Source organism: Poecilia reticulata, linkage group LG6, assembly GCF_000633615.1.
Source record: "Poecilia reticulata strain Guanapo linkage group LG6, Guppy_female_1.0+MT, whole genome shotgun sequence".
In the NCBI taxonomy this organism is placed as follows: domain Eukaryota; kingdom Metazoa; phylum Chordata; class Actinopteri; order Cyprinodontiformes; family Poeciliidae; genus Poecilia; species Poecilia reticulata.
In genome coordinates, this window is record NC_024336.1 from 19,158,234 (window position 1) to 19,185,504 (window position 27,271).

General features: G+C 38.1%; 1 protein-coding gene across 1 annotated transcript; it reads left to right on the top strand.

The window, feature by feature from the left end:
• The first annotated feature begins 5,275 nt into the window (after positions 1–5,275).
• On the top strand, positions 5,276–27,271 carry calb2a (calbindin 2a). Its single transcript, XM_008411668.2, has 11 exons — positions 5,276–5,531; positions 9,408–9,484; positions 9,568–9,657; positions 11,913–11,993; positions 15,086–15,142; positions 18,133–18,210; positions 20,201–20,256; positions 20,399–20,438; positions 20,702–20,755; positions 24,924–24,992; positions 26,551–27,271. Exons 1-11 carry the CDS (start codon positions 5,438–5,440, stop codon positions 26,665–26,667), a joined length of 813 nt encoding a protein of 270 aa, XP_008409890.1. The 5' UTR covers positions 5,276–5,437; the 3' UTR covers positions 26,668–27,271.

Genomic DNA, 27,271 nt, shown 5'->3' on the forward strand with positions numbered 1-27,271 from the left:
ATGGTATCTACTAAGAAGTAGGCAGTTACAGTTCATGGCATTGAGAGTGATCTCAGGATTAGGGGATAATTCACAATATAAGAACCAAGCTAAAAGCTATGAGAATGGTCCCTATTAAAAAAAAATTCTAATACTGTATTGCATCAAACTGGGACACAAGAAATCAAATCTGGGAATAGTAGCTCAGTTCACTGCCACCAAGATAAATTCAATCTTTCAATGTGCAACATGCCAAACTTTGAAGCAGATGGGCTACAGCAGCTGACAGCCAATTCCTATGGATTAAGAAAAGGTACCAGAGACTATTTTCCTTACAGTCCCACACAAATTGAACAAGAGCAGATTAGAAAAACAGCATCTGGTCCGATGTGTATCCATTTCAGCTACAACATTCAGAGCGAGGACCATGTCACAAGGTTCAAATAATTTCAAGCTAGTTTTTTCGCCCATGACAATAAATTCACTGTCGTCTACTCCACAGTTTGTAATCCAGATTATAATCCAATAGGGCTCATTTGAAACTTGGTGGAAAAGGAGACTTGCATCATTGATGTGCAGCAGATAAAGACAGTGTAAAGCTACCACATCGACAATAACCAAAAATCAAGGATTTTCACTTTATGAACCTGTGCTACAAACAATCCTGGCAGCTCTGAAGGGAAAAAAAGGTGATTCATGGAATGTGTATCGTATCCAAATAAAGGTCAGTGAGTGCACTTCATTGTGTTTGCTTCCGATTTTGAGTTACAGTTTTTGAGTCACTTCAGTTGGTGAAAATTTTGCAATGGTTCTGAAAGACCATTGGCTAAACCCTTCAGTTCCTCCCTGATTTCTCCAAACTGCGCTCACGATGGCTGCTGTGCGTTGCGGGTAAGACGCTGAATAATAAATACTCCACACAAGTACAAAGTGTGTTTGTAAGGACAGATGATGACAGCAGCATCAGTGAGTGTGTTTTACTCGACAGTGTGTGCAGCCTGGCGACAGGTCTCATCTGTAATCTAGTGTTGATCCATCTATTGTCGCCACGCCAACCGAGCCTATAGGTTCTGATATTGATTGGGGTGCAAAGAGAAGCCAAGGAAATTGAGCAGGACAGGTCTGCTGAGTTTACATTTTTAAACAGCATCTTACGTCCAGAGTCTTTTACCTTCATCACACACTACATGCACATCATTTAGCTTTTAGCGCTCCACTTTCTTTGTATCTCTTTTGGACAAAAAAAAAACAAACAAAAACCTATAATTATTGAATTAAATTAATCTCTGCTAACTTTTGTTTACTGCCTTCAAAGCTGGCTGCCAGCAGTTTGTCAGCATTGTACCAGTAAGCAGGCTGGATACGGAAAATTATTGCTCCACTTCTGCAGAGATGTGACAGGTCAAGTTCAACAATGCATCACTCAGGGCATCGATGCCAAGTCGCTGCGAGGTTTTTTTGTTGATCATTTAAATTTGTTGACACCGGTTTTAATTTGGACATAAATCTTAATTTATTACACCAAAGCTGCATAATGCAGAGACAGTTCAATTATGTCAGAATAGAAGGACAAACTTTATGCTCTGATAATAAAATCATCATTTAAAATCTCATTGCACGTATGATAAATTCTAACTCAATGTGCCTTAACGTTTAAAGAAACATGATCTGGTTTAAACTTTGGTGCCAAAGTGAATGGTATCTTTAATCGACTAAAACCAAGTGATTGCAGGGAAAGTACACACAGTACACACTACTGATTATAAAAGCAGATTGGTTTTTAAGTATCACACCAAAACAGTCCCACCACTCTTGCATTGCTTTGGTGTGGAATACTTTAGACCATTTCTTATAAGTTCTTCTTTTTGTGGCTCCTTAAACAAAGCAGTAAAATGCATGTTAGCATCAGCTTCTAAACAAAGTGGTGATGACTTATATGTTATTGGTTAGTCTCAGCTTCACTCTGTTGTTTTCTCAGTTCAGTGTGAAGTCATCTATTCTGCTTGCCATGCAACTTGATTGCCTTTACTTTTTAATCGTGAACATTAATTGAGTCTATTGTCATTCAGTCTTGTGGAGAGTCTGCATTTGGATTCAAACTGCTGCCTATGAAACAAACAGAAGCAAAATCTGGTTGTCATTGACAGTTACTTGTCTGGAAAATCAGATCTCAAAATATTACTGTCAGATTTCAATTTTGCACAATCTGTGATAACCTGGTTTCTTGCACCACATTTATATATATAAAAAAAGATTGACAGGCTCCATGATTCTGATTAGGACATGAGAATGAATAGACTGTGCATAATGGAGATTAAAAAGAAAAAAAAAATTCAAAAGATTTCAAAAACCAAACAAGCAAAATCAGCAAAGTGCATCTTATTTATGCGTTTTATCATCTGTTAATTCACCAGGCAGAATGGATTTATGGAACTGAATGCAGATAAAAGACTGACGACGGGAATATAGAGCTAAAAATATGAGAATATAATGAAATCTTATTTCTGAATATGTTGGATATCCAGACAGGAATAAGTTGGAAAACAACTGGAATGCAACATTTCTCCACTGCAACATCAAAACATCCCAGACCAAACCCCCCAAATATGTTACAGACGAGCTGTTTTGTAACAAATCAGAATGGAAAAAGAACAAAACTTAGTTTAAACACTAAATCTATAGACATTCTACAACCTGACACACTATGCAGCTTCATAGTTCATGCTGAAAGTTTAAATTGGTTATGGATTATTGTGCAGAGTTGTGAGGCGCATTTTAAATTACTGTAGAGTATTGTAAAAATAAAAATAAATTGTTTAATCTAATTTTCTCCATATTTCTGCCATTTCCTGTAAGTTCTGTGATAATAAATTTAGAGGAAGTTGCAAAAAAGTTCAATCGAATCAGCAAACTGATCGATGTAAAGAGAACAGATCAGCTTGACATTTTTATCTTTTTTGTGTTTAGAGGTGGTTAGCACTAAAGAAAGTCATGTGTCCATCTTGACTTTGCATTCACATGGCCTCATGTGCAGATGTCAATGTTGCAACACTGAGAAGATTTTCATGGAAAAATCAAAAACTCCAATTTGAGAAGTTCTGATGCAGTAAAGAATGCATCAAGGTATCCAAATGTGGTCAGCAAGTCTGCAGGCTAATGATAAAGATCTGGAAATTCAGTTGTCTGTCTGAGGAGGAAAAGGTGCCCGGTCAATCATGGAAGAAAAGCTGTTACTGGTTGTAAAAGACGTTAGAATGGAACAGAGGTTTACTTTCCCAGCAGTTTGACCTACAATGAAATAGTTTATCTCTTACCATGTTCATGTGTTCACATGACGTAGACAAAGCTGAGACTTAAATCCGTTAAATGTAACTGAAAGGGCTGAGAATTTATATCTGTCACAGAGGCTCTTCAGTCAATCTGATTAAACTCATGGGCATTTCTAGACGGGGGCCAACAGGGGCCAGTGCTACTGTGGAACTGGTCCTGGCCCCTGTTTTGGCTCTTGTAGTGAAGGCTTAATGTGAGGATTTGGTTTTTCTGTGTGTCAATTTAGTTCCTGTGTTGTCTGTCTGCCCTTGATTTGCTCCCAGCTGTTTCTCGTGTTCCCTGATTAGCCCTTGTGTATTTAATCCCACCTGTGTTTCCTGCTCCTTGAAGTATCCTAGTTGTGTCATGTGTACTCCATGTGTACTCCATGTGTACTCCATGTGTACTCCATGTGTACTCCATGTGTACTCCATGTGTACTCCATGTGTACTCCATATGTCCTCCATATGTCTCTGTTCCCTGCTCACCTGTGCTTCCTGGATTTCTGTACACTTCCTCATTAGAACCATCATCATTCATCATGACCTGGGTCCACCGCGTCTATCCTCACCACCACCAAAACCACAAATTATGACATTTAAAGTCTTATGATGATATGTGCTGGCATAGAAACCACAGCTAATTGCTCCCTTGGATCAGATTCATTTCTTACCTTCACAGTTTTACTTTAACAATAAATTAGAAATGAAGATGTTGCACTTTTATAGTATTGAGATAAGATCGCACTTTTTTATCTGCTAAATCAGAGGTGAGCAACCTGCAGCTTCTGAGCCAAAGTGGCTTTTTAGCTCACTAAATGTATTAAACAATGAAATATTGCCCTGATTGTTTTTTTGTTGTTGTTGTTTCTTTTGTTCTGTGCCACTATGAGAAAACACTGGGCCTCCTGGTGAATTTGGTGTAAAAGCAACACTGAGCTTGAGTTATTTTGCTAAATAAATCCAATAAAATGTGATAAAGGTTACTGCAACGTGTAAAAATGTGAAGACATTGAAGGGGTGCTTGTCTGTTTCTCAGCTAACTCTTCATAACAAATGTAACATATGAAACAGAACTCAAAGAAATAAGGGTTGTAAACAAGGAGTAAATGTTGGCCATCTGCTCACAAATTAGCCAGAGACATAATTTTAAGTGAAACTGTAATTAGCAGGTGACCTTTAAGATAAAAAATAATTTCCAAACAAATCCATAATTAATTTTCTTTTGTAGCTATTACATGATGGCTGTCTGCATGACCTGCTTAATTCCTTTCACTTTTTTTTTTTTTTTTTGCCTCAGCTTGCATCTGAACTGGATAAATAATGCTCCATAAGTGAAATGATGTCTGTTTGAAGATCAGTGAGATGCTTCAGGGAGTCCTACTGCTCATTACAGTATTATTACTTCATCTTGGATATTATGACCTCCTGCAGTAAATGAGTTTAAGAAATATATGTGAGCATGAATCTGCGTCCCCTCCACACTAGACTGCCCATTAATGAAAAAGCCTCCCTGCCCCCTTCACGTCTTCTTTTTTTTTTCATAATTTACATTTGTTATGTGGGCTAATCACCGTTGGCTGGGGGCTGTGTGGGAAATGTGATTAGTGTGTGAAGCTCTAATTAAGTCTGAGAAGACTCTCTCACACACACTGGAGAGGAGCTGCACGCTTGCACACACCTTCAACGAGAACGCAGGGAACATAGAGGTCTCGTGCGCGCGCGCGCGCACCAGATCAAAAAACACCGCGTCCACAAGGGAGCTGCTGCAAAAGGAAAACTGATGCAACAAGAGAACAGTTGATCCATCTGCGTCTTCAGCACACATCATCCTGTCCACTGCAGTCCTATCGCAAAACTGCACGCAGCTTGGCAGCGCACACACGCGCGCACAGAGAGAGGCGCTGACTCAGACGGATGGATGCTGCCAGTGCGCCCCCAGCGGCCGTGTGGCGCCGCTGCAGCTCCTGCGCTCGCGTTAAAAAGCGGCGGGGCGGCGAGCAGGGGCCACAGTGTGGAGTTTGTTTCAGCCGGAGACACCGAAAAAGTTAGCAGCGGATTTTCTTCCCCCTCTCCGTCACTTTTTCATCACCGGTGTCTGACCTGCAGCAGCATCCCACAGGAGCGGCATCTTCATCACCTTCATCATCATGGCAAATAAAGCACAACAGCCTCCTCACCTGCACCTGGCCGAGGTCACCGCGTCCCAGTTCCTTGATATTTGGAAACATTTCGATGTGGACGGTAGGGTTTCTTTTTTTTTTTTTTTTCTACGGGAAGTTTTATAAAAAGCAAAATCTTAAAAAATATGTTTATCATAAATTTTTTTTTATTATAAACAATAAATGATCAACTGTCTTCTATTGTGCTGTATTATAATTAGGATGGAATTGCGACGTAGGAATAGGACCTGAATATGTGATTAGATTAGACTGGATTGACTTAAAGTTATGTATTTATCTACCTGTGTTTTTGACCGTTTGCAAATTGCTTGGCGCGTTGAAGTGACATTTGTCTTAATTTGGCCCGCTAAATAAACTGAATTGAACTGAATTGGACAACTGCACCCAACTTCAGGTTTAGAGGTGACAAATCAGCTGAAAGATCTTTAAATCAAGAAATTTGTAAATTTTACTGAAAGTCATTTTTGACGCGGGGAAATTAAAATTGAGTTTATTAAAGACTTTTAAAAGTACTCTCAGTGGGGTTTTTATAGGGGGAAAGTATACAAAATTTTGTAAAGACATTTGATTTTCTGTAAGAAGTGGCGCAAAATTATATAATATTTTACCAATCTAAAAAGTTCACATCTGATCTTAGAACAGTCTGTTGTAACGCATTTCTTTATTACGGTAACATTTTTATGTTGTGTGACATAATTGTGAAAATAGCTGAAAAATGTGTTGATTTCGAGATTAAACCCGATTAAAATGTTTTTGTGCCGTTGCCTCTGATTTGCGCAGCCTGTGCGCATTTCGGCGAAGTCCTGTTGGTACATGAAGTACTCCCCGATGTTGGTGTTTTTCATTTCATCATAAGTTGTACTTTGGCTTTACGCTTCCAATTATAGATGTTTTTCTTTGTGCTTTACACATTTGCACTGTAATACTTTTATTATTATTATTATTATTATTATTATTATTATTATTATTATTATTATTATTATTATTATTATTATTATTATTATTATTTGTCTTTGGTGTGCAAGTTGTTGGTTCTGTTTCTTTGAACTGGGTTCCATTCCCAGACTTCTTGCATGGAGATTGGGTCCTTTTTTCATTTTGGGGGGAATTCCAATATACCATAGACCCAAAACACACATACATGGTGAATTAGGCACTCTCACCGCATAACTGTGCCTCTCTGTGTTTGAATGGTGAATTATCCCCTTGCCTACTGACAGCTGGAAATGGGCAACAACCATTCCCAACGCTGCAAAATGACCCTGTTATGAAAATGATTGAATAAATCTATAAGTGCAATTTGTCAGGCGCTTGTTCTTTTATGCAAGAAAAGATTTTCATAAGTTTTTGCATTCACCACAATGGAAGATAATCCATCACGGTGACCACACATGCACACGCAGCTCCTTTAACATTTACAAATTTGACTAATTTCTTGTTAGATCTGTCTGGTTTCTCTTATGCCACTCTGCATATATCACCATAATGTGCATGAATCCATAAATAGTTTCCTTTGTCTTCCTATAAATTTGTCAACCACATTATAGTGACAATGTGATGATGCTTAAACTTACTCATAGCCAGGACTGTAGATGCATTAATTAACTTTCTTTAAACTGATTAATAGAAGGTTTTTCGTATATTTAAAACACACCAGATTTAAAACACACTAGATAACTGTACTGCTAATTTGATTAAGATGAAGGCAGGACAAAACTTCTTTTTCACACATATGTTGTGAAAAATTAATGATCACCACTAAACAGACTGATCTGAGTCAGATTCCTGTCAACTCCCCGATGCTCCAAAAAACACACATGCAGACAAAGTAAGGGAGCTGCACCTATTTGTTTTACACACTTGTACTCTAGGGAATTTGCTGTCTGTGCGCTCATTTTTGATGCCTGCACACAAGCGGAAACGTTTTCCGCTGGGAAATCAAGCTGGGATGAGAAGCTGGGTGTGGTGGAGGTGCTCAGCAGCTGAGCTTCACCCCAATTTCTCCGTATGAGAGCAGAGAAAGTTATTGGTTTTACTCCGTGGGGCCAGTCGGATTGGGCAGATACCAATCCCTTCCAGGCGCCTCGACTTCTTCGTTGCTGTTTTGCATAATTTTGTTTTGCAACAAGCCGCTTTGCAAAACAAAAGTGAGGAGTGAGCATCCGCAGATTTGGCTGCGGGTGTCTGATTTCTGCTCTCATTACTGGAAGTGTTGCCTGGCTCCGCCGATAGAAAGGAGGACTAATTTGTTTGTTCACACTGAGTAAACATCTCCAAGTTGCAGATAAAAATACACAAGAGGCGAAGCATTCAGAGACGATCGAGGCACATGTTCCCTCGTTGGCACTCGGATCAAATCTCAGCTGGATTGCGTCACTTTTGAAGCTCCTGTTTACTGCGCCCCTCTCATCTTTCTCTGCTGTTATCCATCAGGCCTTTTCACTTCAGCTCCTTCAAAGCAGGGAAAAAAAAAGATTTAAACAACTGCTGTTCACTTAGCTAATTTTAGAGCATTAAGCCGTCAATTATTTTTCAGTGGCCTGTAAACAAAAACCGAGAAAGCAAAGTCCTGCTCCTGAATTTACCCAAGACAAAACATTTGAATGGATTGAGCGCTTCCTCTGCTTTGAAAGGCAAATGCAGGTTGTATTTGCTTTTAATATTCACTTAGTGTGCACACCTGCCCTCTTGGTTGGTTGAATTGTGCTGTGGCGTATGTTTTAGCATCAAAACTAGAAATAAAACCTCATTTTCAGAGTCTCTGGAGGCCCTGGTGATGCAGCATCCTGTAGATCTTTTTTTTTTTCTTTCTTTTTTTTGCAACCAATAGGGATTTATCCAGAATGACTAAAATATGGAATATGAAGTGAGTTGGCATACTCTCACATATATAATATCACATACCAATATCTTATTCAGTTGCAGTAAGTTGGTTGTGAACCAATCACAGCACAAAAAAAATGTAAAGGTTATTCCTATCACTGTATTCATCAAGTCAATGGCAGGTTCCTTCAGTATAAGCCTCCAAATAAACTGGCTTGTTTGATTGTCTTCACATCCCTCTGTTTAATTACCAAGCAGGACATTTCGTTCTAAAGCGCTAAAGAAAAGCTCAGCAGCAGCACATCACTGTCCCACCTATCGGAAATAAAACAGAGATTTTATTCATGAGTTTTGATAACATCACAGGCACACACACACACACACACACATACGTACACACACATTGATATACACAGAACAAAGGAAGCCAAGATGTTGGCTGGATGAAGAAAGGAAAAGTCAAATGTAAAAACAGCAGAGAAAGACGGCGAGCCGGAGCGAGAGGAAGTGGATGGCATAATCATCTTTGTTGGAGCTTAATGAGGCAGCTCTGCCTTCCAGGGTTTTATTGAAGCAGCTAGTCACATCGTTTGGAGCCATCTGTCCAGCCATTCAGCCTCGCCTCCTGATAGAATATTGGCACAGGTTTCCATAATACCTTGGTGAAGCAAATCAGACCGATTTGTCCCTAGAATGGATTCTGTCAGAGAATCAGACCACTGGGAATGAGAATGAAACAAGATAAGGGAGAGAGAAGATTAACTTTACGGCCCTGTGCGATAAGGATCCAAGAAATATGATTTAATTCAATTTAGGATAATGACCAAGAGGCTAAAAATAGTCATTTTTACCAACTTGGTTGACGGTAGGTGGATGTAATTTAGCTTTAAATAATAAAATAGCTGATGAATTAGTCCATTATTTCTTGAGTTGCACAAATTCATATCCACAGACGAGGTTATGTATCTTAATTTTCCAAACTTTCTATTAAAAGCCGACCGGCCTCATCTGCATGAAGCATTCTCTGACACAAAACCCTGTGAACACAGAGAGCTGGAGGGGTGATCAGGTTGATGTCACATGTTGCTAATAAGACCCATGTGTTTCTCTTCAGGAAATGGATACATCGAGGGGAAGGAGCTGGAGAACTTCTTCAGGGAGCTGGAGACGGCTCGGAGAGGAGCAGGAGTGGTGAGTTCAAGGAGAACTAGATCAGCAAAGATCTGCACCAATCACAAAAGTTTTACTAACATAACTGAACTAAATGTTTCCAGGACCCAACAAACCCCACATTCAGAGAAAGGATGAAGGAGTTCATGCAGAAGTTCGACAAGAACAAAGATGGACGCATCGAGATGTCAGAGGTATCAGTACCGAGAGACAACTGAGAAAAGTTTAAGCTTGCCGTAGACCGAAGAGACACCGCTAACCAACCTGAAGCTTTTAGTTCAGATAAGGTTGCAGCTTTCATCCGTTTTCATTTTTTTTGTCACACTTACCTGTTTCAACATGTTTAATATTAGGCAAAGACAACTTAAGTAAATAAATAGAAAATGCTGTTTTCAAATTTTGATTTGATCTAAATTGTGAATTAGTTACAATTAACCACATTGCTTTGGTTAATCTGTAGAGTCAAGAAATAGAGTCTGTCTGACAACATGGAGTAAGGAAAAACACTTATACACTAAAGACATTCAAGAACAGATGAGAAATAAGGTCTTTAAGTCTTTAAGGTAAATTCAGTCTGAGTTGATACTCATGAGGCAACATCAGTCCCTCTCCCCATTCATTTCCTATGGAACGTGCACAATGAGTTAACAATCCCTTGCCCTCTTCCAGTCAAGCAATTCAGGCATATGAAATTTGTGTAGGTCTTGTAGACATAAACCTGCACATGTGGGCTGGCAAAGCTACACAAGAGAGATGAAAAATGTTCAACCGTTGTTGTTGCATGGCACTTCAACCTATCAGCAAGGGTTTCACTGACTGGCCAATGAGATAAAGGTAGGTCACACACTGCAGTCAAATACTGCAGGCTAAGAAAGAGACAAAACAACTGTATTTTTAGGAAAGTTATAAGCTGCTACCTAATTAGAAAACCAAAGAACCATCTCACATTTCACTAAAATCATCCTAATGTCGACTGAATACTTTTCAAAAAATATTCTGTAGACTGACAGGAACAAAGTAGAACTTTTTGGAAGATGTATTCTGTTACATCTTGTGTCAAATTGATACAGCCTTTCAGAAAAAAGAACATCGTAGTGAAAGTCAAACATGGTGGTGGTGTGATGGTCTGGCCAATGCTTTGCCAATATGGACAACTTTCTGTAATTGATGGAACCTCTACCAAAAAGATYGTGATGGAGAATGCCCAGCTATTGGTTTGTGGACTTAAACTCAAACTTGCTTGGGTTACGCAGCAGGATAGTGACAAAAATGTAAAAAAAAAAAAAATTACCCTAAAGGTTTTGGAGGGAACAAATCAAAGTCTGCAGTGTGACCTTAAACAGACTATTCATGCTCGTAAACGTTCCAGTGTGGCTAAAGTAAACATTCAGAGTGCCTTTTGAGCATCATCATAAATGAGCTTCAACTACATCCACCGTCCGTCAGTGGAAAAAAAGCTGCTGGGTGTTGATCACTGATCGCATCAAACTTTTTATATTATGGCCAAAGGGTTAATAAACATCAAACATCAATGTTTATAAAAGTAAAAGTGAGGTACTGACTTTTTTGGGAGAATATCTATATGGGCACAGTTACTGGGCAGTTATTATTGTGCATAATTATTACTCAACTAAACAAAAAAACACATTTTCCCATCGCAATTAATTTGCATCTTATTTTCTGAACATGTTTCTTTCAACTCTGTTGACTACTCGTAAGGAAACATTTAATGATTCTCTTATCTTACCTCATTACCTGAGGCCACACCCTCCCTCCTTACACAGAGATGATTAAATCTGTTAAGCATTTATTTCATCCATTTTGAAGTTAGAAAATATGCCTGAAAATGACGATATGGGCAAAATCCTCAAGTGCCTAATTATTGTGCAGATAGTGTGGTTGCCTTGCATCCAGTTTTGCATAAAAATGCAATTTTCATAAGACAAACAGACACCATYTTCAATAATCAGAAGGTGAAAGATGTTATAATATGTGATGTTTGTGAGAAACTATTTAAGAAAACATAAACAAAAAGAGAGAGCCCATTATTTGGGGCTTAAAAGGCTTGTTGGTGTGTTTTTCTCTAGTATTAGCAGGAGCTTCACCTTGCAGTCAGTGAATTCAGATTGAGATTCAAAGAGAAAGAGAAATATCAATAAGCCGTCTCTCGTCAGGAAAATTAATTAAACGTTCAATACACCGGATAAAGATCCACAGTAAAGTGTTTTCCTGAATATGCTGAAGGGGGATTTCAATAAATATTCCCATCGAAGACATAGCCCAGCTTCTGAGGTTATGCTTTTTTATTATTTATTCCTTAGTTGCCCATTTGAGGCTTTGCAGACAAAAAGCCCCCCGTCCCCCCCCCCCCCTCTCTCTCTCTCTCTCTCTTCAACTGCACCATCTTGTGCTCACCACTGCCATTTTCCTGTCATCTTTTTCTCTCCAGCTGGCCCAGATTCTTCCCACTGAAGAGAACTTCTTGCTCTGCTTCAGACAGTTTGTCAGCTCCAGTGCTGAGTTCATGGCGGTAAGAGAGTCTTTTGAGTTTCCTACCTGGACATGATGATCTTTTTTTTTTTTTTACATAAAAAGCACCTGCCCCTAATGGTCAGTTCTTGTCAGTTCCTTAGGATTTTTTTTTTTTTTTTTTTGGACAGAACCCTCTTGCTCTACTAAAATGATCATTAATAAGAGCCAACGTACTTCAACCAATCAAAACCGTAGGCTGAACTCAGTCAGCTGTAGACAGACGGCATGTTCTCGCCATCCAGCAGCTAATGTCATAAAATTCCCTTCAGATAGTTGATGGTGTTCCAATTAGCAGCATAAAGTGGAGGACTTTGAATTTAAAAGACACAGACTGTCGCCTTCAATTGCACATGACTGCACATGTCTTAAAGTTGTATGTTTTTTTTTTTTTAATGATCTAAATTGTGCTCAGAGTCAGGTGAGCGCAGACACATCACAACGAGGGACTCGGGGAAAAAAATGGCAGAGCCATAAAAGAGGCATACATATGAGGAACAATAATGTCTTGTTTCTCAAATTGTGGCACGCATAGTACTTGTAATTGTATACAATTATAGTACCAGCTACATTAAATCAGTTACTCACGCAGTACTACATGGTGAACATGGTTCTTCAACATTTTATTGCATTTTAAAGTTATTGCTCAGAATTTGTGTCTAAAAGTGGAGCTGATGTGTCTGGAGAATCCTAAACTCCCATCACCATAGTGTCCTGTAGAAATAATCAGCAGAATATACGTAGTGTTTAAAAAAACAAATAAGCACGCGATAGCAGGAAATTTGTGGACAGAGTAAGGTTGATTACAGTATTCAGTGAGAGAGTACAAAAACATAAACAACCTCTTCATTTTACCGAAGCCGTTTAAGGACACTGATGTCCGAATCTTGAGAAAGAAAAACAAGACTGAACAACATTTTACACTTGGCCATTAAACTGGAGATTATGATTAAATGTCACCCCTCACAATGTGCATGTTTGTGTTGATACACTGCCATGATATTTATGAACCATCAAGATTTGGAGAACGTGGGCCATGTAGAAGGAGTCCTAGTCTGACTTCAAGTAATTCAAAGAAGTTCTTGGCCAATTAGTGTTGAATGTCACTTCCTTGCAGAATGAGGAGACCTTCTAACAATACGGATCCTTATTAGGAGAAGAAGGATGAGCCACCTCATCGTTCTAATAAGTCAACCACTGGAGCCGGCCTCATTCTGCAAGGAATTGCTTTATATGAAAGAGGTCAGCAGAGAGGAAGTTGTGAATGACAGCAATGTTGTTGGCTTTTTAGAGGACTTCTGTCCCACATTCACACCTATTTGCCAACTCGGCTCTGCGTTTGCCTCCTCTGTGGCTTGACATCGTCTTCCCATGTCACAATGGTCCGTATGCAAAAGCTGCCTAAAGCTCAGTGCACACTGTCACACTGTGCAGGACAGCTATTATGGCTGGGCCACTATTGTAGGAAAATTGTGCAAAGCGTCAAACAGTTACTAAACAGCAAAAGAAAGCTCTGTTAATGTTTATTATAATAAACATTAACAGAACTTAAAAGTGTCTGATGTTTAAAAGAGAGCGAGAATGAGGATAAAAGTGAGACAGCGACCAAAATTACATTTGAAGTGTTGAAGCTCTGGCCCGATGTTTCTCAGACAATTGAAGAACTGAGTAGAATCTCTTTTTGTTAGAAAAAAAAAAATCAACCAATTGTACAGAAATGACAATGAAACAATCATAAGAACACATAAAAGTACCTGTACTAAAACTATCAAAGCTGTAGTTCTTTAGCTCAGTGGGTTAAAATGGCAAACTTGAAGTCAGGAGGTTACGATGTTAATCCTGAAACCAGACTTGAGACGTTTTGTGGTGTCTGCCAAAAAAAAAAAAAACATCTTAAAACTCAATTTAGACATTGAAATCTTTCCCTTTGAGACCAGATACATCCCAATTTTATCCTCGATTTCTCCGTTTTTGTAGTATTTGCATGTCGAGCATAAAATTCTCATTGCTTAAGTTGCTCTAAATCACCTGTCTTTGTCAGCTATACAGAAAAATAAGTCCTGTGGAATTATCGTTCATACTCAAAACCTATAAAGGGAAATTTTCATTTCTTAGAAACTACTTTATATAAAAATCTCCCCCAGTTTGAGTGCTGCTCTAAATTTTTCAATAAGAAACCACCAGTGGAGCAACAGAAAGGGCTTCCAAGAAACTAACACAGAATATTTAATTTTCATGAAGCACCTCATGAGAACACAGTTGGATAAAATGGCAGATTTTATGTTCGACCCGTTTGCATTGAAAGAGCGGAGGCAATTAGAAACCAATTACATGTGTGGGTCCTCGCCTGTCGTGTCACACCAAGAGGAAATATTGAAGTAAAGGGAGGAAAATGAAGGAGAGGGAAGGTATGGAGGAGAACGATATAAAAGGGCAAGTGAGAGGGAAAGCTGGGGGGAAAAAAGGGGCCCGCAAATGAAACGCTGATGAGAAGTTGAGGGGTTAGAGTTTTTGAACGTCGCGGAGAGGGGGATTAATCAGTCTTTGTTGAAGGAAGAGGGGAGGGTGGGAGGGGGCGTAAAGGTTTTTAAAGGGTTAGAATGAGGAAGCAGAAACTTCTATTTTCAGAGTCATATATAATGGATAACGCCACTGTAGCTCCTCTCTGCAGAGCTCAGAGGAGGAGCAGAGAAGGAGGAGGAGGAGGAGGAGAAGCCATCCATCTTTGATAAGGAGCCCTTCTTTGGACAGGGACAGCTGCTAGATTAAAACATTCATTAAAATGACTTTCTCTTTCCTCTCTTTCATGTTGCCCCATGCCCTGCATGTGGGCGATAGGGATTGTATTGGAAGGAGTGTGATTACAGTAATGGCTCAGGCTTTTCAAATCGTCCCCTCTGCAACGATTTATGCTCTTCTGCACTGGAGAAAAGTGAAACCCTTGGTGCACAAGTGGGGTGGAGGGGGGGGGGGTCGATCAGAGAGAATTTATTCAAACAGTGGAGATGCAAAACACTGTGGAGATGAATTTCTCTGCATCAATGCTGGGAAAAAAATCCTTTCAACTAAAACATTTGTTTTATTTTCTCTCAGGCGTGGAGGCGATACGATACAGATCGCAGCGGCTACATTGAAGCGAATGAGCTGAAGGTAAATGGATATGCTCATCAACACATTAAAATCATTGAGAAATAGCTCTTATCATCAACCTCAGAGTATTCAGTGTGTCTATTCATATTCCTCCATGGTCATACTTATGCTTTGTTTTTGTTTTGTTTTTTCCTTCCCTCCTTCACTCACTGTAATTTAACAGGACTCTAAGCTGTAATCATTTAGAGGGATTTCTCCTCATAACGCTTTTGTTGTTCTTAATTCCTGCTTCAAATGTACTCATTAGACTACAATGTGTGAATGTATTCACGTATGCTTATGTTGCACGCCGCTTCTGCGTGTTAATGCATGTTGTTCGCACAAATAAACACAAACTAAAGAACGTGTCAGAAAACAGTCTAACATTTTTCTGTGTCAGTATTTTTTTTTTTTCATTTTCATTGAAATAACGTTACATTTAAACAGTAGGTAAATTATAATTGCCTTGTTGCCCAAAAACAAACAAGAGCATATGATTACAAAATATATATGAAATTTGATTGTGTTTTTTTTTTTTTAATTAAGAACAGTCAAAGCAAGCTCTCTGGGGATTATTTTATTTCTCTGAACCCAGGTGTCCCATAGAGACAGTTCTGCTCACTCATGGGACAAAAATGCTCTTCCACAAATATACAACTCCACTAACACTCATCACTCTGCGCTGAACCTGGTCTCACATGCATGGCTTTTGAGAGTAATTATACCACAATGGATCAGACAAATTATTAGATGAGTTAGTTGAAAATGCCATTTACAAGCATGGTGTAAACTCTGGAGGAACAGTCCTCCTCTAATTAGGAAGAAAAATAGAAATAAATAAAAGCTTGATAAATTAGTAACCTTCCCAATATATAATTTAGTAAGTGAATTAATCTGACCTTAAAAACAACAAAAATCAGGGGACTTATTCAGTCATTGATCAGTAAATCAGACATAATTAGATATTTTATTTAAATCTTTATTTGTTATAATATATCTCTAACATTTTTGTTGGCAGTTTTGTCCATATGCAGTTGAAGTTTTGGTAGCTTGTTAGCCTAGATGCTAACTTTATTTTTGGTAGTAGCACATTAGCTTAGCTGCTAATTGCTTTTTGGTGCTTGGCTCAACTCAAGTGTTTCAAAAGGGCAAAGTGACAACCTTGTTGTAACTGCGAAGATGTAATTCTGATGTAATTGACTTTTAAATTTAATTTGTGTGCAGGTTTCTCGAACTAGCACTGGTGAAAAAGTGACAAAAATCACATGTTAAAGGAGTTTAAATAACACCAAACACAGCTAGGTTTACACTCCAATTTTTTTTGTCACATTTTCATAGATTACATTTTTTAGTTTACATTAATTATTCCCGGTATATAATGAATTTAAGCGTTTCTGCCACATTGAGTCAAGCTGGATGCAACGTGCCTATTGTATCACTAGATGTCGCTGCATGGAACAAATTGCACCTTTAAAAGTAATTGAATTGCATAAACATATTTCAGTTACATTATTTTTGGCTTTATTATTCGTTTTTATGTTTAACTTAATGCGTCTCATGACTCAACTTATGTGACTTGACTGTGTGGGTATGAGACGCAAGATCTTGGGGCATTATGAAAACAACGTAGAATAACTTCTTCCTAGAACTGCAACGATCCGAAGCATCTCATACCCAGTATGTGGGTGATGCATTGAGACTGAAAACATTCTCACTTCATCCTAACTCATTCCCATGTTGAGAACATGGCGAAGGAGGACTCGCCTAATCAAATCACATTTTCCACATCTCAATAGATTAGTGCCTGCGGTATTTCACCTTTGATCTATTAAGCATCCATTATCTTTGTAAAGAGGAGTCCATACACTGTAACTCTGCCCTAATATCTCCCTCCATGAAATTGTCAATAGTCTGTTCTTGCTCGTAGTCGTACAGCAGCCTACACTTACTGTCTTGTGAGAAGGAATCGCTCTCCTCACCTTTCAAACACACACAGAGATAATTGTCATCGAATGCGCTCAGCAACCTAAAGTTTCTGATCTGCTGTCTTGAATGTGTTCATTTCATCGACAGTGCCTAATCTGCTTACAGCCTAGCCAACAGAAATGCCTGCTTGACCTGACTTTAGTTTTAAATTTAATTTACTGAATGCGACACAAGCTGGATATTTTAACTCCACTTTTTTTTTTTTTAAATCCCACTAATTCTTTTCAATATTCGTTTGTAGCAATGTAAGCCTACGCAATGAGTCGAGCAAAAAACAGTTAACCGGTTTACACAGGAGACTTCAGCGGCTGATCCAGAGGAAATTCCCCAGAGCTATTCCCCCTTCCCCTCCCCATCAGGTGTCGATTTAGACGCCAAAGGTGTTGCAGATTACGCACATGTTATTTACTTCAACACCTCTTTTACAACGTTGGCTGAAATGTTATAAAAGGGCATGCTATTCACTGGGGAGCTGTGCCTTATTGAGGTCGACGACTGACATGTGCAGATGCTGCTTGGGTTGTTTCTAGTGTCGCATTTCTTCCAGCTGACCAGGTGCAGATGAGTTACTCAGGTGTAGCTTTTTGAAAACTGTGGAAAATTGCAGATGAGATGCCAGGCGCCAGACATGCGTCTCACCGCATAATTGAGAGCAGGCATGGAAAATATTGAATCAAGTGATACAATAACGTTCAGTGTGAAGCTTCGTGGCTTAAAAGGCTGCAAAATTGTGGTTGCAAATACTTTTTAAGCCAAAAAAAAAAAATACAATTTCACAATTTTTTTGTCTTTTTTTTTGTGGCTATGTCTTCATTCCTTCTTTTGCTTTAAGTTTTATTTCATAAATTATATTATGATGTATATAATGTTTTAGATGGCACTTTTACATTTCAAAAACTATGTGAATTAAAATTCAGGGTAAACAAAGCAAGTTTTAAAAAAAATCTTAATATCTTGCCAATGTGATGATAACCAGACGGATCATCTTTGGTTTTGTTTTTCTCTTGATCTGCATCCATTTATAGGGCTTTCTGTCAGACCTGCTGGAAAAGGCAAACAGACACTATGATGAACAGAAGCTGCAGGAGTACACACAGACCATAGTAAGACTTTCTTTGTCTCATATGTAAATACACATACTGCACTACGCTTCAATTTACAGTGGAGCTGCACGACGTTTTTTGTTTTAGCTCTATAGCACAAAGGTTTCAAGTTTTATCTTAAGTGAAAATTCTTTCAAAAAATAAATTGACTTTCTAGAGGAGTTTTCTCAAATGACTGTACGCAGTCAGCCTTCAATTTATTTTACATATTGAGTTTTTCATTTTGTTTGTTGTTTTATTTTGTGATAGACCAACACAAAGTTGTGTATCATTATTAAGTGGAAGGAAAAGAAAACTTAGTTTTCAAAATTGATTTACAAAAACAACAAAAAAATGTGGTGCGCATTTCTAGCTATTCCTTTTTAATTGTAATACCCATAATAAGTCCAGCACAAACCCAACACAACAAAATGCATTCAAAGTGCAGCTGTGCGTAATTTAACCTCAGCATAATTCAGCAGTTTTGTGAAAGGTTTTAGAGGTTTGTTAGTGATCTTTAGTGGACAAACAGCACGATGAAGAGGAAGGGACACATTACACACACCAGGAATAAGACGGTTGAGTTGCTGAAAGCAGGATCATCTCAAAGACTCATTTCTATGGAGACACTGGGATTTTTTTTTTCAGCAGGACAAGGAAACTAGTTAGAGTTGATGGGATGATGGGGGGCAAGGGAATATTAGAAGAAGACTGATAAGAGGCTGGAAAAGACTTGGGGTTGAGGTTGAGGTTTGACTTCTATCTGAACAGAGACCCTAAACATGGAGCCAGAGCTGCAGTGGAAGGGTTCATAGATGCTCTTCAGGAAGCCTAAATAAGGTAGAGCTATTTTACAAAGATGCACGACTAAATGTCCAGTGTCTAGTTGTATAGAGGAGATACAGACAGCCTGAAGACTATAAACTGCAGCAGGAAAAGAGGAGGATTTGAAGAAATGCACCTTTTTGTAAAAGAAAAAAAAAGAAAAAAATTATTGAAAACCATATATCCTTGTTCTTCAACTTCACAATTATGAGCTACTTTGTGCTTGTCTGTCACAAAAGTGAGCATAGCATCACAAAATGAGAAGTAATTCAAGGAGCGTTCCTACTGTCCATCTGGTCTGCTGGACGTCAGAGATTTGCTGTTTTGGTGACAGCAGTGATGTGCAGCAGAGTGGTGGTGACCCATTATTCTCTGCAGGTTGTCTTCAGCCCAGATGCGGTAACATCTGCTCCTCAAAAGCCCCGAAGCTAATCTGACTTTTACAAGCAATCTCCTCAATGCTCGGATAAGCCCACTGTTCCTCTACAGTTGCTGCAAAAGATTAAATCAACTGGGGATGTGTCTATTCATTTTTCACAACTTTGGTGCCACTATCTTGTACACGTTGCTAGCGCCGCTTTCACTGTAAAGGCATACTATAGAAAATTGGAGTTCCTTTGAAAGGAAAGACTGAAGAATGTTAATTAACATCTTTCTGAACAAAAGGAGAAAAATACTTATCTAGCGTTGAACGTTGTCAGCAAAACTAAGGAGTGAGTGCTACTGTCGACTGATACAAAAAAGAAAATGTGCTTCATTTATCAACCGGGCTACATCATATATAAAACCCCATTTCATCTAAAATGTTAATAAAGCCAAAATGTCACAATTCAAAACAATTCGTTTTGTATCAATTTACAGACAGAGTATAAATGCAGATAACTGAATAACTAATTTGGTTAACAATTGGAAATGTATTGAAAAGTCATCTTTTGGATTTGACTTTTGCACTGTACAGAATATCCCTAAATCTACAATGTTCTGCAGTTGTTGGTCAAAATGTAAATGAATTAAAAAAAAACAAGCCAAGAAGGAATAGGCTATTAGTGTTTTTAAGCTGTATCAGCAGAACCATGTTTGCTCAATTTTACAATGACGTCAACGCTTGTACCTTCACTGGTTCTGCTTTAGATTTGATCCACAATTTATATGTTTTAGCGCTTTTCATTTCTGTGTTGTTCTGTAGCTCAGGATGTTTGATCTGAATGGAGATGGAAAGCTGGGTCTCTCAGAGATGGCAAGGTAATACGCAGTTTTTACTTAATTCTATTCACAATATTAAAAGTTAAAACACATTTCCTCCCGACGTTCATTCTCCGCCGTCTGATTTAAATAATTGAGCGACCACTACGTCCGCTAATTAAATCCCATGTTTCCCCCACAGGCTCCTCCCTGTCCAGGAGAATTTCCTTCTTAAATTCCAGGTATGTAAAGAAAAACCACCAGCACAGTGGTTACCTCAAAACTGTGTTTCAATAACAAACAACCAATTAAAGAAATGTATAACTGAGGAGTCTTTGTATGAACTGCAAAGTCTGTAAATAATTTATTTACACAATTACAGTTTTTCATCTGTCTTAAGTTATCTTTAATTATTTAGTTTTACATGTTAGTAAGTAAGTCATTTGCTTTTATTTCAGCAGTGTTTTTTTTTATTACATTTTTGCGTTCTGTGTTTTATTTACAGGGTGTGAAGCTGACCTCTGAGCAGTTCAATTCCATCTTCAATTACTATGATAAGGTAGGTGGCATTTATTTTCACGTTCCATTAATCAGTTTTATCAGGGTGACGTGGTGGAAACCGCAATGCTATTTCTGTCATCGCTAACCTACATTTCCCTGATCTCTGTCTTTATTTGCCTTCACATATAACGACTCCACCGATCTCTGTGAGCTTTAGCCTGTCAGCTAGGGAAGTTAGAGTCTAGCGATCTATCCAAATATATTAATGCTATGCAAAATGTGGTTCTGTGGCACTTGAAATATGGCAGGTTAACAAATATTGGTAACAAACCACTCATTTGTGGGTTCAGCATTAAACATGCTGATATCTTGACAATGGCAACTCAATATGTTGATTAAATAAATAAAAAATACGCCTCTATTAATTTAATTAATATTTAGCCTGCATCTGGTGATCAAGAAGCACTCCTTAGCACTGTTCTCTTTTTAAGTGATGATGCTTCTGAAATTCCCAGTAGGTTTTATAATCCGAAGCAAGAGTCATAAAAATATCCCAAGACTCTAAACGTTAAGTTCCTGAAGTCTGCAGGAACCCTGCCAGATGCTCTGGTTGATTACATTCTGCATTTTCCCAGAGAAAATTCAGTGTTCAGTGAGGCTGAGTCATATATAGGAGGGTGTTAGTTGCGACTGAAGCCCCCTGAGCTTTGGACACAGAGGTGACTGCAGTTATGCAGTTTATTTAARTTGTGTGGGAATAAATGCATGTATTTTGTGTAAAAGCTGAGCTGTCCCTGCATGGACATGTTGAATATTCTCTATCCTGAGTTAAAATGTGTGTATGAATATTGTTTGTTTTGAGGTAGTTTTTTGTTAAACTAATGAACATGCAAATTTCTTGTTTAAGGTCTTTTCGCCCACCTAGGGAAATGAGTTAGGGCAGGTGCACCTGTCCCCTGTGTAAACAGCTCACGGTTGTTCAGCTGCGGTTTTACTCATTTTCCTAAACAGAGGTAAATCTGTTTGGAAGGACAGCAGCGAAGGATATGATGCAAGGCAGAGTGGAGTGGAGCTTCACAATACCACTGCTAAATCATTTTTATTGTTTACGGTTCGCTTTCAGCTTTGTGAAGCTAGGGATGTGCTATTATAGATTGTAGAAAGGCTGAGTCAGGTTTTGGGGGAAATAAAGATTTCAATTTAATGTGGCACGGCATTGGTTTTTGACTTGGTTTAATTCTTAGTCGTTGTGGGTGTTTTCCATATTCCTTATAGGCGTTATAAAAAACTGAGGTATATTTCACTCCTACCAGTGCTGGATCAGCTGCATTGATTTCACTAAGTCATAAAATCTTTAATGGTTCCTTTTGGAAGCAAAGAAATTATTATTATAATTTTTTTTTTTGTTCGCTGTGTTGAGGAAATCTATGAAATACACCGGTTGTCTTAGAAATATGACATTTGCAAAAATGTAGAATTTATTGCAAGCACACTGTTTCTTCTTACTAAAGTTAGCACATATAAAAATATCTAAATATCACAAAGTAGAGTGTATTTTGGGGGAAAAAAATATCAAAATAAAATAAATGCTCCTAGCCTCATCTTGTTTGTTCACAACAGAGAACGGATGTCAAGTCTCCATTCCTGCTGAATTTAAACATTTCAGTATTATTATAGTGGGGATATACAGTCATTTTTCCATGACTGTCTTATGGCAATGTCTGTTATTTATTTATGATAAATGTCTTCTATACACAGTGAAAAAAAAGAAGCCATAACCACCTGTTTAGCTGTTCCACCTCTCATTGCTTGGTGTACATACTTAGAAGTTATGGAGTACATACTTAAAATTAATGGACGCATTTCCTCTCATGATAAATATAAATGCTGGCTGCTGCAGTCGCTGGTGCTGAGTCTGTGGATTGTCAGCTGGACTCTGACGTGTCTCAGTGTGCCCACATCCCTTCAAAATCCAAGATTTCCCACAGCTTAGACAGACACTCGGATATTTAATGTGACTGTGTTTCTCGTAACTCCGCAGAGTGCCAGGTCCTTTTATCCTTAAAGTGGGGAATAAATAGAATTCAAATTTTATTCCCCAAATCTGGTACACTTCAAACTGGCTGTGTCAACATCAAAGAGCATCTCTTTTTAAAGGACTGGCAGGATTCACTGCTCTGAAGTCATCTTGAGACTGAGCCCAGTTGAACAGATCGCGGTTCGACGTTGTTTGCCAACGGCAGACTTCCAGTAACACAGACTTATCTCCTGGCCCGAAACCCTATAAACACCACCGTGAGACATAACTCATTAATTAGCAAACAGGCTCAATATTGGCTTTACAGCTAACCCTCCTCGCGTTATTGTGAATGGAAAGGCTGGTACATTCATGATTTCGCCATAAAATCCTGAATGTGGCTGAGCAGAAAGTCTGGTAAAACAAACCAGTCAGAGAAAAAGCATGCAGGGAACAAAATATTTTGGGTCTCTCTTTGTCACGAGGGCCAAAATCATCAAGTTAAAAGCATTTACAGACCTTTTTTTTTTTTTTTTAAGTCCAAAACAATAAAATGTTCAGCATAGTTTCCTGATTTTTGGGGGGTCAAAGTCTGCTTCTGAGAAAAGTTTCTGGATGCTTGTTTATTACAAAATTAAGATGAATGCAAAGTACTGGTCAATTAATAGGAAAATAATTTATGTTGAACTMAACATTTTTTAGTAGATTCTATTTATCTATGAAAAAAGTTGTAAAAATAATTGTCCAGCCTCATCAGTTGCCTGTAGCTCTCCAGTTATTTGAATGTTCTCAAAGTATTTCTTCAAATTTAGGCAGTTGTTTTTGTAACACCAGCCTAGTCCTTTGATATTATGGAGGTGTCACAATATAAAACAATAATTTCTCATAAAATAAAAAAATAAATATTTGCCTAAATCTTTAAGACCTATTGAATGCACAGGAACCAATTTATTATGTAATTCACAATATGTTCTAAATATTATTTAAAATTGCAGTAAATGTTTAGGCACATTGTATTTCCTTAAAGAAATKATTTACATCSCMCTCTGACTCACTATGTAGATCCCATCTGATTGATTAACATRCACAGCAGTTAAACAGCAGACCAATCMCAATGTCTTTAGTAGTGGTAGCCCAGGACCATCAAACAAATAAACAAATAAATTAAACTAATTAAGAACTAAACATTTTAAATTCTCAAAATAGTCATATTTTTTGTCCATTTTCTTTCATGTTGAATATYTGCAATTTAAGCACTTATTTATTGAAATGTAGCGCTTTTAGGCTCAAACTTGGCAGCAGATRTTAAAAATTAGACAATGATTTGGCAAAAAAAAATTTGAGGCTTAAAAAAAARRCYKGTCTAAAGCCCTAAAATAAGAAACTACTAGATCTTCATCCAGTTACCATACGTCTATCTTTGGTCATCTCTTTGGAGGGTCTAAAATMCTCATTTCCATGTGTGAAACTGATCTATCTCTGGATCTGTAACAGATTAAACTGAATAAGCGGGTACATATGTGACAAACTGCTGACAACAAGGCCAAAAGATCCTAAAGGCCTAATGATCAGGACTTCAATGTGATATTTTGGAAATATTTTCTTGAATTTGCTGGTTTCTATTGAAAAAAACACAGCTCATAAAAAACAAGAGCATCTTGTGATGTGACAAGGAGGAAAAACTCACAAGACCTGACAAGAACAAACTCACATTTATGGTTTAGTTCGACCTTCATCTGTAACGATCGTTGTAATCAGTTCACAGACAGGAAGCTTACGGAGATTTTATTTTATAGTGCTTTACTTGTCCTTTTTAATTGGTCATGCTACTTAGCTCGGTCTGCAGCGTTTTGTAGGTTGGTACGTATGAGGATTTAAGGTTAGCAAAAGAAGTAGAGGGATTTCCTCCAGTCCTTTTGATGTTGCGGTTCTTTGGTGGGCAATAAACTTTTATTGCTTAAAAAAAATAATAATTAGTCTCCTGCTCTTGCCAATAAATGAGTGAAGATAGGCACCTCTACATCCACCCTGCCAGCCTAAACGGGATTAAGCTAGTGTAAGAAAATAAAAGGACAAATAAAAAATAATAATAATTGGCAAGAATGAGCATGCACATTGTCACATTGTCTGTTATGTCTTTGAAAACCTTTTCTGAACGTCTTGAGTTGAAAATACCAATAATGTGTTATTTACTTTGATTCCTTGCCAGGACGGGAATGGCTACATTGATGAGCAAGAGTTGGAAGCTCTCCTACGAGACCTGTACCAGACCAAGAAGGTAAGAGATGGATATGGATGCCTTCCATTCTGTTAAGTGATTTAGCTCCATCAGTCCATCAGTCCACACCGTGTCTGTGCACAGCTCAGCTGGCCATGCAAGTTCAAACATTAGCTTAGACTTCAGGGCCGTAATAACATTTCTCCGCCATCATTTTTCTTCCTGATATACTTAAAACTATGCTAAACACATTACGCCTGTATAACTGAACATGCTGCATGTGATTCATATGTTTGAGTGCTCTGATCTCAGCGCTCCAGAAGCTCAGATCAAAAGCTTTACTGGTACCAGCAAGACATCCAACCTCATTAACTGTTTATCGTCGGAGTCCAGGATTTGTTGAGAAGAGCCAAAAAAAAATAAAAAATTCAATATTTAGAATTTCTCAGAAAACTAGAACAACAAGTTCTATTGAAGTTCGATCAACCTTACAAGAAAGTGATGAACAATACATTCAACCGTGCAGAGCTGCAAGTCTGATACATGGTTAGATTTGTAGATTTTCTCTCTGGGTACTCTGACCTAAAAAGTGTAGACTAACTACAGCAATGCTAGTACTTGTAACTAGTTACTTATTGAGACCTCAGAGAACATGCAGATCTTACTCGAGGGACAATATACACCCCTTATTGTCTACAGTGAACCTAAGTTGGCTTAAACAAATTTATACCTGAAAGATGTGCAATTAATCAGATTTCATTTCATTTCAAGCATCAAAACTAAGGGCTAAAAACTGATGGGAGGCTTAGACCTAGAAGCTTCAGTTTTTTACATTTTCAAGCTTCAAGCAGGCATTTTCATGGATCCACAAATATAGTGTAAAATGGAGACAATCTGATGAGTTTGGACATTTTGTTAACTCCCAAACAGCTGTGTAGATTTTATCGTTGTTAAAAACAATTACGTTTTTGATGGGCTAATTTTGAGATTATTGCCATGTATTGTGGGTTATGGCATTTATGATGGTTTTTGTGTGGATGCAGATGTAAAAAAAAAAACAGAAAAAGGTCAAATTACCTTAGTAACCAGGCAAATACTTTCATTTCTTTAGTTAAAAATGTAGACGTTTTATTTTGACATTTTCCACACATTTATGTATAAAATGCTGGTGTTCACAGATTGCTATTAGTTTCTTGTATTTTTAGTAAAATATTTTGAAATAAACACAGTTTGTATGTTGTTCTAGAGTGTTGGAGACCATTTAATATTTTCTTTTTCTTTTCAGAAAAGTTGCAAAATAAACCTGGTATCTAGCAAAAATGACTGGGGAAAAACCCATCCTTTGAAACAAATCCAGAGAGCAGGGAAAAATGATTGTCTAAAAATTATACTTCATTAAGTTTTAGGTTTTTCTCAGGATCAAAAAGTTATAGTTCAGAGCTCACAGCCTTACAGTGTCCAGTCTTGAGGGTCCTTTTAATTTATTTCAACCTAAATCAGATTTTTTTGTTGTTGTCTTTTACTTTATGCGATGTTAACACCGCAAAACAACAGTAACAATATGAAATCAAACCAAAATCCATCACATATGCCTGATTTCTTCCTTTTCTGTCCTCAGGATGTGGATGTGAATAATCTGATGGGCTACAAGGAGAGCATCATGAGCCTGTCCGACGGTGGGAAGCTCTACCGCGGAGAGCTGGAAATCGTCCTCTGCAGAGAGCCAATTGTGTGACTTCTTCCTTCTCTTCATTTGCATATCTTTGTTTTCTCTCTGCCTGCCTTGTCTTCTCTTTCTCTCTCTCTCTCACCCATTTCCAGCTGAGTGGCAACATATGGTGCATGTGCCAGACACGTCCCTTCCCCATTCATTTCCCCCAAATATTCCCATTCTGAAAAAGACGGAATGATACGTGCACTGTCAGCACAAGATAGCTCTTCTTCTTTAAAGTCATAATTTGTGAATAATGACCTCTCAGTGCAAACCATCTACCTGTTTACTGTCGGCTTGTCCTAATTTACCGCCTCTGACCTCATCCCTGCCCATGCTGTGCCTGAGATGCAAAAATTCGACTCCGCAGAATACACAAACTCGCAGTCCTTGACCCGACTTCATTATCCAGTTCATTCCCTCGCTCTGTCAGCTTTGCAGTGTACAAGCAAACATGCAGACAGATGTGGCTGATTGATTGCATTTAAATTCTGAATATTTTTCCGTCTCCTGAAACCATTAGAACCCGTGTGTACCGTTTCCCATGATATGATTTTCATTTTCAATGTTTGTTTTTGGCTGATGCTGTCAACAGAAGATATTAATAAAGTATCTTAAGATAAAACTG